Source organism: Artemia sp. Qi Xiang Cuo, chromosome 20 (genome assembly GCF_049724085.1).
Source record: "Artemia sp. Qi Xiang Cuo chromosome 20, ASM4972408v1, whole genome shotgun sequence".
Lineage (NCBI taxonomy): Eukaryota > Metazoa > Arthropoda > Branchiopoda > Anostraca > Artemiidae > Artemia > Artemia sp. Qi Xiang Cuo.
Genome location: NC_142813.1, coordinates 7,355,693 through 7,371,158, shown reverse-complemented (window position 1 = coordinate 7,371,158; position 15,466 = coordinate 7,355,693). Strand labels below are relative to the sequence as shown.

General features: G+C 34.6%; 1 protein-coding gene across 1 annotated transcript in view; it reads left to right on the top strand.

Annotated features, from left to right (window-relative positions):
- Nucleotides 1–15,466, top strand: part of LOC148939826 (mutS protein homolog 5-like) — a 140,243-nt gene that overhangs the window by 77,044 nt on the left and 47,733 nt on the right. The window contains exons 10-12 of the mRNA XM_089106010.1: nt 2,309–2,420; nt 6,591–6,636; nt 8,301–8,439. Of these exons, the coding sequence (XP_088962136.1) occupies nt 2,309–2,420; nt 6,591–6,636; nt 8,301–8,439 (297 nt within the window). The remainder of the gene's footprint in view (nt 1–2,308; nt 2,421–6,590; nt 6,637–8,300; nt 8,440–15,466) is intronic.

The window sequence follows — 15,466 nt, the reverse complement described above, 5'->3', positions numbered from 1 at the left end:
AATTGCTAATAAAATTTTCATTTGTTAAAAAAAATTTCAATTTATTAACAAAATTTTCTATTAATTTAATTCTGATTCTTCTTACTTAAGCCTCTACAAAATTATTAATTATCTCGGTATCCTGCGAAATAAGAACAGCTTTGAATGCAAAATATCACAAAAAGTCATTAATTTTAATTAGATTCAGTCTAATGACTTTTTTTCAAGGAATGTTGATTAAGATATAGGAAAAATGAAAGTTCCGGGTTCAATTTGCTTATACTTACTCTCAACTTGATAACAAATCTATGCATTCGCCACAGGACAGGAAGCCCCTTGTGACATATTTCATAAGAAATCATTGATGGAGGCACCTTGGCCAAGTATTACGTATGGACAATCTCCAACTGTCCAACGCATCCCTCCATTTTCAGAGCTTCACGCTGCAATGGCTAAACCCAGAGACACCCTGTGACGAAAATATCAAACCGATCTGCATAATCTGCACACATCAATCCAGCCTCACTGAGAGGACATTCTGGCACCAGGAAACCATCGGAATGATTGATAGCTCTTCTTGATGCCCTTGGTGCCTTTGGAGGCACATGTATAAACCAAGAATACCCTTTTTTTATAGCGGGTTTGCTTTTCACACTTAAGGGGCTTCAGGCTTTTATAGAAATTCTCAGAATTTAACGTGATACTGCCCTGTTAAAACTGTATAGAATCGTGAAATAGTCCTAGGAATTTTTTGGAAAACTGTAGGGTATTGTAAACCGTGGCGAGTATCCTGGTACCTTTTTTATTTTCCCCGGTCTTTCAATTCTAGAAATTTTCATAAAAGAGTGCCATAAAAGATTGCTACTAGGTAAAGCACCCATGATTCTCCGAAAGTTATTCGTTTGCTTATAAAAGCCCTGTTTTTGTTGTTAAATAATTAGGACTGGGCCAGTGTGCAGGGGTGGGTACGAAGTTTGCGTTTTTTGCGTGGGAGGGGGGGGGGGGGCAGAGCCAGAAAAACAGGTTCACCCATCAGGATTGCTCACTCATCCACCCCTGTAACTAGTGGAACTATTGACTTCCTGGGAAGAGGTACATGGCCTTTTGATCCCCTTCCTCTGGACCAGCTTCTGTGAATAAGCAGACCGTATGACTGCTTAAAAAAGGGCATACATAGCTACCTATACACTCTTTTGGTAAAAATGGGTGTTTTTATTTGGTAAAGTGTAAAGATGAGTAAAAAAATTAAGCAAATACGACAAATATTTTATATAGGTTTTCTGAATTAGTTGTATAACTTCACTGAACAGTTCTAGATGGCATTAGTTGTGTGCTCATAATGTCAACTTTAAATATTTCGGTGTGCTTGTAAAGATATTTTATTGAAAAACTAAGCTGCATTCAACAATGGAAAAATATCGCATTTCCTTTTCGAGTACTTGGTCCGTCATTTAATTACTAATTTCATCGCTTGACATTGCTTTATATGTAAAGTACCTCATGACCTTAAAGTACCTTTATGTTGACCTTATGACCTTATGTTGACCTTATGTTGACCTTATGACCAACATGACCTTATGTTGACCTTAAAGTACCTCATACTGTTTTTTATTTTTTTTTTTTTTTTTTTTGGTGTTTTTTGCTTTTTTTTTTTTTTTTGTTTGTAGCTCTTTGCTTTATTTTTTTAACACTGACATGCTCAAACCTACTGCAGTGACTAATTTAATTTTTATTTTGAATTTCATTTTATTTGCGCGTTAAATACGATTGCATTTTTAGATTTAAAAGTAATTGAAAAATTTCCCAAGGAAAATTCCCCCCGCTGAATGTTTTCCTCCCAGAAAATGTCCCACATGGAAGATTTTCCCTCGGGAAATTACAACCCCCTTCCCGCGGAAAGTTTATCACAGATGTAAAATAACGATATTACTTTTAAACTTAAAAAGAATTGTCAAATGCCAAATTTGGAAACTGAAATATATTTTTTTTTAATTCCGGAAGGTTGTTAGATGACAGAGTTCATAATTAACTAAGCCGTTAATTGAATGTCCAGAAAATGCGAATAATTTTACCGGAAAAAAACTCAATTACTTGTCTTAAGAAGTCTTTAATTTAGTCAGCGCTAAAAATCAGAAGGCCTATGGGGAGGGGAGAGGGTATTTTATGTCTAAAACCTAGAGTGTTTTCTAGAACTTCTTAAAGTTTCTTGGTGATCGGATGAACAGTGTATTAATGCATATAGGACAGATACAGGCACATTCGATTTTAAAATATATTCTGTTTTATATATATATTCGATTTTATATATATTTATGTCGATTGCTTTTAGGGCTGAATGTAGAGTAGCGTATTATCCAGAACTTGGTTTCCTCCTGGGTGTTCCCTACGATGAAACTTTAAATTCGCCTGGTTCCTTGATGATTTCAGGATATCAATTTATGGTAAGAACACATATTCTCTAGTTTTTTTCTTTTTTTTTCTTTCCAACATTTTCTCTCTCACCTTTTTTTCTTTCTTATTATTACTCCACCTTTATACTTTTTTGTTATAATTTGCTAACCATGTTTAAGGTATTTTTAATTTTCACAAGGTTTAATAGCTAGAGAGATAGTTGAGACCCTCCCCCTAACGAAAAACCTTATCTAAACCCTAGATAGGGAGGCATATCTGAAATCAAAAACCAAGATCTATACTTTTTACTTGGGCCAGATATTCATAGAATTACATATATATATATATATATATATATATATATATATATATATATATATATATATATATATATATATATATATATAATATATATATATATATATATATATATATATATATATATATATATATATATATATATATATATATATATATATATATATATATATATATATATATATATATATATATATATATATATATATATATATATATATATATATATATATATATTAAAATTATGTGTATTTTATATAAATTTTTACTTTTTTACAGAAAAATTATCTGAAATTATCTGAATGCTTGTTCAAGATTTGGTTTTGTCAGGAAGGTCAGACTTTTTTCTGAGTGAGTGTAGCGGTTGAGAGAGTTCTCGTACTTGAAAAACGCCAAAAATTTACATTTTAAATGGATAAAATAAGAAATTGTATAAAATTTTTTAAAGGCGTCGTGATTTGAAAGGAGGGAAGGCCTTAGATCCTCCACCATACATACATACATACATACATACATATTGCCTGCATACATAACTACACCATGCATACTTGCCTGATGCAGATTAAGGAAAATATAGGTAGTTATGTTTGGGGCAAATTAGTAGCTGATCTAGTATGTGAAATATCTGAATCTAAATATGAATTGTTTTGTTTTAGAGCATTAGAAAAAAAGTGTTATTCCAAATAGTTTTAGAATGATGATTAGGATGTTGTTTGGGTCAGAGGATTTCTTCAAACCTAGACTCCACGGAAAACGGAGCTTTTCGGGGAGGAATTTTTTGTTTTTGATAAAAATAATTAAGAAACAATGAAACAAAGGCGATTTTCAGCGAGCTGGACAGAAGCGAACTGTAGAGACAAATCAGATATTTTGACAAGCCCCTCCGCCAAGTCGTCCTCAGTGCTAAAAGAAACTATCCTTTTGAAGATAACTAACAAGATAAAGAAGACACTGAAACAAAAAATCAAGCCAGAGCTGCCTGAGACTCTAGGAGGGCTGGCCCTCTTATTAGACTTAGGTCGCTGGTTTGCCTGCGAGTCCAGGTGACTTGTCGGCCAACCATTTTTTTTAATTAATTTTTTGTAGCGTAACTGTCTCAGCTTATAAATTGCGTCACTCGCTTGATACTCCAGGCGGGTGGGCTCCCCTATTAGACAGCGGTCGCTTGTTTTTCTGCGAGTGCAGGCGACTTGTCGGCCAACCATTTTTTTTAATTAAATTTTTGTTACCGTAACTGTCTGAGCTTATAAATTGCGTCACTCGCCTGAGACTCTTGGCGGGCAGATTCCCCTATTAGACATCGGTCGCTTGTTTTGCTGCGAGTCCAGGCGACTTGTCGGCCAACCAATGTTAATTAAAGTCAACTTGGTGGTCTATGATGAAAATTTTGAGAGCCTTGGCTAATCGGAAAAAAATGACTTCAGAAAATTAGATTGGGCAAAAAGCCTGTCTACTGACCTGATTTGTGTTAATACGTTTGATTGTTGATCAAATGTTTTGTATAGCCAGTGTGGTCTTATACCGTATCTACGAATATTTTACTTGGTCAAGGGTTGGATTATTGCGGCAGTGAAAGCTGGGAACCTTTCTGTCAAGGTTTTAAATGAAGCAATGGCCGTAACCAGAGCCACAAAATTTACCTTAGGGCCATGATCAAGGGTCATTTTTCTGAGGAAATGGCAGGGCCCGTCGGTGATGGTAGTGCCATCTCCACCAAAATGAGGTACATGTAGTCATGTTGGCATTTTTTTTTATATCATTCTCCTTGTATAGAATTTCAGAGTTCTGTTGTTAGACGAGAATTTTCGCTAAATACTTTCTTTCTAATATTACTTGTTTAAAATAATACCTATTAATTCTACTAGATCTAGAACTCCTTCGGGATTTAAGATATTATTTGGGTTTCTGCGCCAGCTCTCTTGCTCAAAAATATTTACAGAATTTCTTCCGGATTCAAAGCTGGTATTATTTATAAACAATCAGGGACAAGGCCGTATTCAGGGGAAGCTCAGGGAGTTTGAACCCCTCCCCCTCCGAAGTGTTTGTCCGACTCGTAACAACGTAAAAAAATTAATATAAACACATTTTTGATGTTTTTTAATTTTTTTTAGTACCCTCCCCCCCCCCCTGCCAAAAAAAGAAATCCTGGATACGTTCTTGATCAGGGGTGTTAGTTTCAGCTCTGAAAAGCGAATAGCTGTGGTATCTTCGTATTCGTTCATTTAAATAGCTATCATAGCACTAAAAATGGACGCTAAGTTATACCACTTTTACAATCAGAAGAAAAGTAGAAAAAAAAGAGAAAAAAGGGTCACTTGTTAAAAATGCTTATAAAATGTGGCACGAAAGGGCTTACAACTCTGTGTCGCACGGCACTTAATGGGTCGCACCTCATTGTGATGCCTAGTAATTCCGCTGATCGGTGCAGATGGTGAAACAATAGACCGGTGTTTCTCGTTTGCTAATTGCAGTTTGCCAAATTTCATTATGGTAAATACAAATTTAAATAGGGATAAATCCTTTTAATAGACAGTGATAATTCTAAAAAAAAACACTTGATATTTCGGTCACATGTGCAGTGACTGTCAAATTTCACGTCAAATTATCTATGTCAAATTTCATTATTAAATTAGGTACTTGTATGATATACCCCCGACCACTCAAGTTATTCATTCATTGACGCATTTTAGAACCGATTTTTTCGTTAATTTCTTTCAGCTTAGCGTGAGACAAGACAAAGAAAAGTGATAGAACAGATTGAAAATATATAATTTGGGCTATATATTTGCACAATAGGGGGGGGTAAATTATTTGGATAGTGTGAAGTTAGAAAACAATCTTACTACATAATATGCAGAATAATTGCACCTAACACATCAGGCATGCAGATCCTCTATACTCCCCCCCCCACCCACCCAAATGTGCAAATATATAGCCCAAATTTGTTTCTAAGGTATTATATTCTTATCATACTTGGGTATATTTCATTAGGATTGATCGTCAGAGAAACAGGTTCTACTTAGATGATGAATATTAGGTCGGGGTTATATCACACAAGTAGCTTAAATTATGTATTCCAGTCCATTATTATGTAAAATAAATTATGTAATTTACAGGAGTAGAAACAATAAGTTATCAATTATTTGCATAAATAAATAATCATATATGTAACAAACATTAAAAATTGTGCATAACACAAACACTAAATAGAACTAATCAAATAACAAACAACCAACAACGGTAACAAACACTAAAAACTGTCTTATTATGCATATTTTCTAATGGATATAACTATGGATGCAATTATATGAATATGAAATAAAATTATAATTATTTTTTAATGGATATTATATTTAAAATTTTCAACCTAAAATCACTCTTTACGTACTTAAATGATCAAAACTTAAATGTCCTCCGCACTTTAACATTCATTGTAGCTAGATAGATTTTTTTGGTTAGTAACATAATTTGATAATGCATTTGTTATCAATACTTTGACCAGTGTCGCCACCTTCACTAGAAAATCAAATCTCAAATTTTTTAGTCAACATTAGTGTTTCCTATTCACGAAGGTATGATGGAGGGGAGGTGGACAGAATTTGTTTTGAAAACTGATAGGGGCTGGGAGGGCTTTTTCAATTTTGTAAATGAATATACCAAAAAATATTTCTCGTAATCTAAGGAGAGGCAACTTCCCCCTCGCCCTCCCCTCCCAATTGATACCACCTGCTTGATTAAGTATTCAATAGATTTGGGCTGAAGTACTTTGTACTAGCCGAGAGGGGATTGTGGCACATACCCGTGGTAACTACGTAACTGAGATGAATCAGCTAGTGGTTGGACTTTACTTCTAATGCTTATGTATGTTCTATTTTTCTATACATTGGTACCTCTCTTTTCAGTTTACTGCCAATGGACAAGCCTTCTACAAAAGTGCTAGGTGCAAAGGTATGTAAAATTCTCTACAGCTCTGTTTCTTTTCAAATTACTGAAAAAATGTGGTGAAACTTGCATTTTTAATCTTAAAAAACCATTAAGCATCGAAAAAAAAGAAAGTACTCGGTGCATGCATAGTTTTCTATTTTTCGCCAAGTGCAAAGCTTTAATTATTTGCCTTGTCAGTTGCAATTTCTAGAGCACTTGGAGCTGAATTGACAGAACTGAACTGGACCATGAAGAAAAGATTAATAATAAAAAGCTTTAAAATGAATTAAATGCAGAAAATAGCAATCTAAACCAATGCGGGCTTAAAAATAAAACATATAGAGAAAAAGAAAACTGTCAAAGGAAAAATAATAAATCTTGAATTGTTTTAGAGATAGAACAAAAATGGAGCAGGTTCTAATGTTTTGCCACAAATTGCATGTTAGAAATGGTAGCCAAGTTAGACATGTAATATATATAATTACACACATATATATATATATATATATATATATATATATATATATATATATATATATATATATATATATATATATATATATATATATATATATAGTATATAATATGTAGTATTAAGCATAAACGCACTTCTTGAACGCTTTGCTTCCCTCCTCCTTTGCTTGAAGAAAATTTTGATATTTCACTGTGGAGTTTTGGTTTTTCGGCTACCATAATTCGAGGTTCATTGTACTAACGTTCCTCTCAAATCAAGATTTAGATCTTGGTTAGCATTCGGGGTAACCATATAAACTTAGAAAAATAATACTTGGAAGGTAAATGTGTATTCTTAAAAAAAAAGAAAAAAAAAAGACGGAAAAATGTATGATATTCTTTTTTTTTTTGCATCTGATACTAAACTGACAAAGGAGTATTAATTTATATACAAAATTAAAAATTTTGTTTAAGAGTCTCTTTTTTGAAACTTACCAACTACAACAAAAGTAGAATCTTACCGGGTCTAACGTTCTGGTTTTTTTTTCTGGGTTACCGCCTTTGCTGTAAGTAGCCTATATTGAGTAGCCAATATTATCTGATTTGAGACTAGTTTACTCCCAAGTATCGTCTGCTAATACTCTGTCTTTTCATATTTTGTCAGATTGGTCATAAAGATAATATTGCTGCTGTTCTAAATTGTTTGAAAATTTTGCATAGCTCGCCTCATATTACACAAGGGTTGCGCTATTGGCGCTTTTATCATGCATATTTTTGATTTTATCTGTAATTTTGACTTTATCGGCTCTTGGACGTTGAAAAATTAAATTTTTGAATTATTCATGTAAAGGGTGTGGGTGACTTGAGTGACTCTCTTCTAGGTTAGCTGTTAAGGAGAAAAAGTCTCAATTGAGTTCACGCTCCAAACAATAATAAAAACTCCAACTCCCTCCTTCTCTTCAAACCCCTCCAACTCCCTCCTCCCTCTCCAAACTCCCTCCTTCTCTTCAACGCCACCATTCTTAAGGGTAGACAGGCGCCCTGGCAGAATAATGCTGCCATATTTTTTATTTTTTTTTAGATTTCTATTATACAGAATGGAAGTTCCGATTAGACCAAGTAAGCCCCCCCCCCTAAAATTCATCTTATGGGCGCCCATGGTGACAGAATTGTAAGTTGTTTATTAATGCCTCTCGCGCCCTCTTAGCAATCTATAGGTGAATTCTTATCATTAGAACTTGACGAGTCGATTGGAGACATTCATGTGTTCATTTTGGATTTGGAGACCCGCTTGTGCAAGAAACTATGTGGTGCTATTCGGGAACATTCAGGAACATTGATTAATGCCATAAATCTTGTTGCCCTTTTAGACTGGTAAGCAATGTCTTTATTCTGTATTATCATACTTCTTTTTTTCGTTTTTCTTTTTCATTCGTTTTTCTTTTTTCGTTTTTTATTATACTTCTTTTTTTCCATTTTCTACATTTTTCGTTTTCATTATACTTCTTTTTTCGTTTTTTATTATGCTTCTTTTTCATTTTTTCTTTTTTCTTCGTTTTTTGTTTTTTTTGTTTTTTATTTTCTTCTTTTTGTTGTTTTTCATTTTTCTTCTCTCATTTTCTTTATACTCCTTTTTTTCTTCGTTTTTCTTCGTTTTACTTCTTTTTTAATTTTTTCTTTTTTCTTCATTTTTCTTTTTTCGTTTTTTATTGTAGTTCTTTTTTTGTTTTTCCTTGTACTTCTTTTCTTTGTATTATTTGAGCTTCCAAAGTTTTTGGGAAAGAAGTTAGATAGGAATCATCTGTAAAACAAGAAACAATTACGCTGCTACAATGCAGTGCAACAACTGCAACAAATGCAACAATTTATTCTTGAAACAATATAACGATACAACAACTTTTACCTAAATAATGATACTGCATTCTTGTCGGTAGTAAATAACTGTAGGTGATTTAGGTTTATACTTAGATGTACCGATACGGTTTATACTTAATTATGATTAATCTCCCCCTGCTCTCAATGAATTAAAAGCAACTGCAAATAAATCAATACCCTACAGGACTTTTGGATGCAGGATAGTTCCCTTTCAGATAATAAATTTGCATAACTACCTCATTGCCGCTGCCAAACTACCTCATTACCAAAAAAATATCCTCCCCAGCCTTATTTGTAGAAAAGTTTTTACCTAACTCGGGTTGTTGTAGATGTTTTTCTAAATTCATGTGGGCTCTACTAACATTGCCGTTGTTTAAAAACGTTTAAAAATGACAAAATGTTTAAAAACGTCTTTGACAACATAAGGAAAGTTTAATAAAAACTCCTAAATTCTAATTCTGTTTCTGGTACTTTTGATTCATTTCTGAGCAGCCACATTATCAAAAACCCTAGCCATTCAATAATTTTTGAAAATACCAACCTCATTAGTAATGATTTGGGTATTAAACAAATTGCTCAAGTGGTAATAAAAATTAAACTTAAGTCAAATAATAATACTTCTTTAAATATATTTAGGAAAATTCTCAACACCTTATACAGAAATTTAATCAAAAACAATAAAATAATCTCATATATTACTACTACTACTACTAAAAACTCACCACAGCACCAAGCTGCCTGAGGCCAACACAGCTACACACGCTCCTCCTCCACCCCAATCTATTCAAAGCCTCCTTTTTTACTCCCGCCCACGAAGTTCCCATTTCCTTTAAATCTTTCTTTATGACGTCCTCCCAACCCAGACGGGGACGACCTGCTGTTCGTTTAGCCCAAGATGATTGGCCGAAAAGAACAATCTTCGGCAGTCTGTCATCCTTCATTCGAACAACAGGCCCTAACCACCTCAACCTTTCTTTCATTATAGACCTAAAAAGCGGTATTGAACCACATTTTTCGCATAGCCTATTGTTTGAAATACGGTCAGTCAGCCGGGTACCCAGAACAATCCTTAAGCAATTTCTCTGGAAAACATCTAGCAAATCTTCATCCGCTTTTCGGAGCGTCCATGCTTCAGAGCCATATTTGACCACTGTCATAACTGTAGCTTCTAAGATTCTAATCTTGGTTTGCAGACTTATCTTCTTATTCTTCCATACTTTTTTTAACTGTGAAAAAACACCCTGAGCCTTGGCTATTCTATTTTTAACATCTTCACTACTCCCACCATCTTTACTAATAATACTACCAAGGTAAGTGAAACTGCCCACCTGATCAATCTTTTCATTACCCAACGTCACCTTTTCATCTTCACTTATTCCTAGCCTTAGTGACTTGGTCTTCCTAACATTAATTTTCAAACCAATACTAGCACCCTGAACTCGCAAAGCCTCTAAAACTTCATTCATTTTGCTCACACTTTCATCTAGGATGCTTAAATCATCAGCATAATCCAAGTCCAGGAGACTTTTTCCTCCCCATTTGATTCCGTGGTCTCCCATTGCCTTTCCTGTGCTCCTTAAAACAAAGTCCATCAAAATAATCCATATAAAGGGGGATAGAACACAATCCTGCTTAACTCCTGATTTAATACAAAACCAGCTGCTAACCTCATTTCCTACCTTAACCGCAGCAGTTTTATTCTCGTTCATAGCACTAATCACTCTAATGTATTTGTCTGGTATACCATACAAGGATAAAACCTTTACTAAAGCTCCTCTATCAACAGAATCGAACGCTTGCTCATAATCTATAAAACTGAGGACCAAAGGTGTTTGAAAACTTAGGCACTTCTCAATTATTAACCTAAGAGTGAAAATTTGGTCAACACATCCTCTACCTTTTCTAAAACCGCACTGCTCTTCTCTTAAAACTTTGTCTACGGCATCTCTCAGTCTAAAAAGTATCATATTACTAAGCAATGTGCTACCTACAGAGACCAGACTAATGCCTCGATAATTACCACACTCACTTTTATCACCTTTCTTATAAAGTGGCTTAATTAAGGTTTTCCTAAAATCATTAGGTACTTCCCCTTTTTCAAAAATCATATTCATAATCTCCAATAACTTATTTCTAACCTCAGAGCCACCATATTTAAGAAACTCATTTACTACCCTATCAGCACCTGGAGCCTTATTATTCTTTAATCCTTTTAGTACTGTTTCTAATTCCTCCTCACAAAACAAATCTTCCTTCACATCCAAGGTATCACAAACTTTTTCATTTTCCTCTATATTTTTTCCTGCAACTCTATCTCGGTTAAGCAAATTCTCAAAATGTTCGGCTCATCTTGCTTTAGCTTTTGCCTTATCGCTAATTGCCACCCCATTCCTATCTTTAACTGGGACAAGTCTGGATTGACTACTACCTCTCAATTTGTTAACGTGCCAGTACAATATTTTACTATTATGCCGTCTAGCTGCATCTTCTAAATCCTCGGCAATTTTATCCATGGCCTCCACTTCACACCTCCTTAGTTCATATTTCAATGCTTTCTCCACTTTCTTTACATTTCTTTTGTTTTCATGTGATCTATCACTCAGATAATTCTTGTACACGTCCTTTCTCATTTCTATTAAACTTAAAGCTTTTTCACTAATGTTCTTAGCTGCAGTTCTAGCTTTCTTTCCTAATACACCTTCAGCAACTTCAAAAATTATTTTTCCAAAATTATTCCAACCATCTTCCACATTATCAAATTTTAAACTCTCAAGATTAGTATTCAACTGTTCCTGGAAAGTTTCTCTCAAATTCTCATCCTGGAGTCTACTAACATCATAACTTCCCGGGAGGTAATTACCCTTCCGATATTTCAGCTTTAAATTAACCCTTGACACTACTAGATGGTGATCTTTACTTTTAACATCTCATATATTACATTGCAAAATCTTGATTAATTTTAGTGAAAAATTTTTAGTAATTTTAGATTAATTTTAGATTAATCTAAAAAAATCTAAAATTTTTTTTAGATTAATCTAAAAAAAATTTAGATTAATTTTAGTAATTTTAGGTAAAAAAAAAAAGACCTATAAGGTTAGCTGCCAGAAAGCCAGACTAGCATTAATAACTTTCTCGTGATTAGTTTTTGTCTGAATGAATTTCCTCGTTTTTTTCAGTCCTGGATGAGCTTGCTTTAAATAATGATGTTGGGACTATTTTATTGCTAGTTTTAATTTTCGTGTGTTTTATTGTAAGGTTAATTTTATCTTTTTTATTTGTTTTTCCAAAAATAATACTTCCGGAATATATGGTACACACTCGAGAATATGGACCTACAGATAAGACAATAACCGGCTTTTGGCCGGCAGTCTCCAAAGAAAATTAGCTTATGCTCAGTTGAAATCACAGTTTATAGAATTATCTATAATTCGATAAACTAGGATTGCACAAAGACCAAGATGGACCTAGGATTGCACAAAACCTCCAGTCATGGAGGTCCCAGGGACTTCTTGCTGTCCGGGTCTAAGCCGGCTTAAGCACTTCGGTGTAGACTTGAGAAGATATGTGATCCCCGTCCTGCACTGGTATCCGGGATCATTGCTTTTCCTGAGGTGAAAATAATTTCAAAGATTTAAAGAACATGAAGATTGGAACTTGGAATCTTACGACATTTAAAAATGACTATCGTATCGACATTTTGACTGCCGAATTCAGACGATTCGAACTGGATTTATTAGGAATTTCAGAAACTCATATCCCAGGGGTAGGAAGCATGAAATTAGGTTATATAGAATTTGTTTTCTCAGGCAGGGAGGATGGGGTACATAGACAGGGAGTAGGGCTCATGATGAATAAGGAAGCTGCTGTCTTGTTTAGGCTGGGAAGGTAATAATAATAGAATACTAATTGCTCATTTTATGACTAGAAAGTTCAGGGTATCAGTTATAGTTGTATACGCCCCTATAGAACCGACTGACGGAGGTACTAGTGACTCAGATGAATTTTACTTACAGTTACAAGAGCAATAGACTCCCAGGTAGAAATATGATGTTATTACTGGGAGATTTTGACGCCCAGGTCGGTAGAAATAGGGATAGATGGTATCCTAGCCTAGGTAAATTTGGTGTAGGAAAAGAAAACAGTAATGGATACAGACTTTTGCAATTTTGTAGGTATAACAATCTAGTTATAACCAATACGGTGTTTGGTCATAAAATGGCTCATAAGTTAATATGGTGTTCACGTGATGGTAAGACAGCAAACCTTTTTGATTATGTTACTGTAAACCGAAGATTGGCAGGATCAATACAAGATAATAGGGTATATAGGAAGGCCGTTATTGATGTTAAGAGGAAAGATCACCATCTTGTAGTAACAAGGGCTAATTCAAAACAGCAATTCTGGAAGGGTAACTACCTCCCATGACACTATGATGCTCGTAGATTACAGCGGAGGATTCAAGGGAAAATTTCCTGGAACAGATGAATGCTAAACTTTTGGGTTTAAAATTGTAGCGTAGGAGAGGAATTTGGAATCACTTCGGAAAAACAGTTCGTGAAGTCGGGGATGGTACATTAGGGAAGAAAGCTAGAACTGCAGCTAAGAATATTAGTGAAAAGGCTTTATGTTTAATAGAAAGGAGAAATGACTTGTACAAGAATTATCTGAGTGATAGATCGTATAAAAACAAAAGAAATGTAAAGAAAGTGGAGAAAGCATTAAAATATGAACTAAGGAGGTGTGAAGTGGAAGCCATGGATAAAATTGCCGAGGATCTGGAAAATGCAGCTAGACGGCATAATAGTTAAATATTGTACTAGCACGTTAACAAATTGAGAGGGAGTAGTCAATCCGGACTTGGCCCAGTTAAAGATAGAAATGGGGTAAAAACTAAATAAGGAAAAAACTAAAGAGAGATGGGCCGAACATTTTGAGAATTTCCTTAACCGAGATGGAGTTGCAGGAAAAAATATAGAGGAAAATGAAAAAGTTTGTGATACCTTGGATGTGAAGGAAGATTTGTTTTGTGAGGAGGAATTAACAACAGTACTAAAAGCATTAAAGAATAATAAGCCTCCAGATGTTGGTTGGTTGGTAAATGAATTACTTAAATATGGTTGCTCGGAGGTTAAAAATTAGTTCCTGAATATTTTGAATATGATTTTTGAAAAAGGGGGACTACCTAACGATTTTATGAAAACCTTAATTAAGCCACTTTATAAGAAAGGTGATAAAAGCGAGTGTGGCAATTATCGAGGCATTAGTCTGGTCTCTGTAGGTTGTAAATTACTTAGTAATATGATACTTTTTAGACTGAGCGGTGCCGTATACAAAGTTTTAAGAGAAGAGTGCGGTTTTAGAAAGGGTAGAGGATATATCGACCAAATTTTCACTCTTAGACTAACAATTGGGAAGTGCCTTAGTTATCAAACACCTATGGTCCTAGGTCTAATAGATTATAAGCAAGTGTTCGATTCTGTTGATAGAAGAGCTATAGCAAAGGTCTTATCGTTGTATGGCATACCAGATAAATACATTAATGTGATTAGTGCTATTTCGATAATAACACTGCTGCGGTTAAGGTAGGAAATGAGGTTAGCAGCTGGTTTTGTATTAAATCAGGAGTTAAGCAGGGTTGTGTTCTATCCCCCTTTGTATGTATTATTTTGATCACAGTTTATATAATTATCCAGTATGATCTTTCCCTATCTCACCCATTATAAAAACCCGGACCAAGGTGCGAGTGCTCCAGAGAACGTTTTTGCAGATAGAAACATAGGCAGCATCAGATCTTTTCACGGGTAGACAAGTCAGACTGTGATCTAATCGGAAACAAGTGGAAACCCGCTATTACGAATAATGCACTTTGTTGGAAACAATCGAAAACAGACTAACCCGCTAATGCAGAAAGAAGTGGGAGGAGCTTTTTGTTCGTACCGAGAATGAAGACCAGAAACGATCTGCGATAAGCTTACTGGATAATTATATGAACTGTGATTTTGATGGACTTTGTTTTAAGGAGCACAGGAAAGGCAATGGAAGGCCAAGGAATCAAATGAGGAGGAAAAAGTCTCCTGGACTTGGATTATGCTGATGATTTAAGAATCCGAGATGAAAGTGTGAGCAAAATGAATGAAGTTTTAGATGTTTTGCGAGTTCAGGGTGCTAGAATTGGTTTGAAAATTAATGTTTGGAAGACTAAGTCACTAAGGCTAGGAATAAGTGAAGATGAAAAGGTGACGTTGGGTAATGAAAAGATTGATCAGGTGGTCAGCTTCACTTACCTTGGTAGTATTATTAGTAAAGATGGTGGGAGCAGTCAAGTTTTAAATATAGAATAGTAAAGTCTTAGGGTGTTTTCTCACTGTTGAAGAAAGTTTAAAGAAACAGAAAAATATGTCCATAGACAAAGATAAGAATATTAGAATCTAAATTGACGACAGTGGTTAAATAGAGCTCTTAAGCATGGACGCTCAGAGAAGCGGGGGTTTTCCAGAGAAATTGTTTAAGGGTTGTTCTTGGCGCC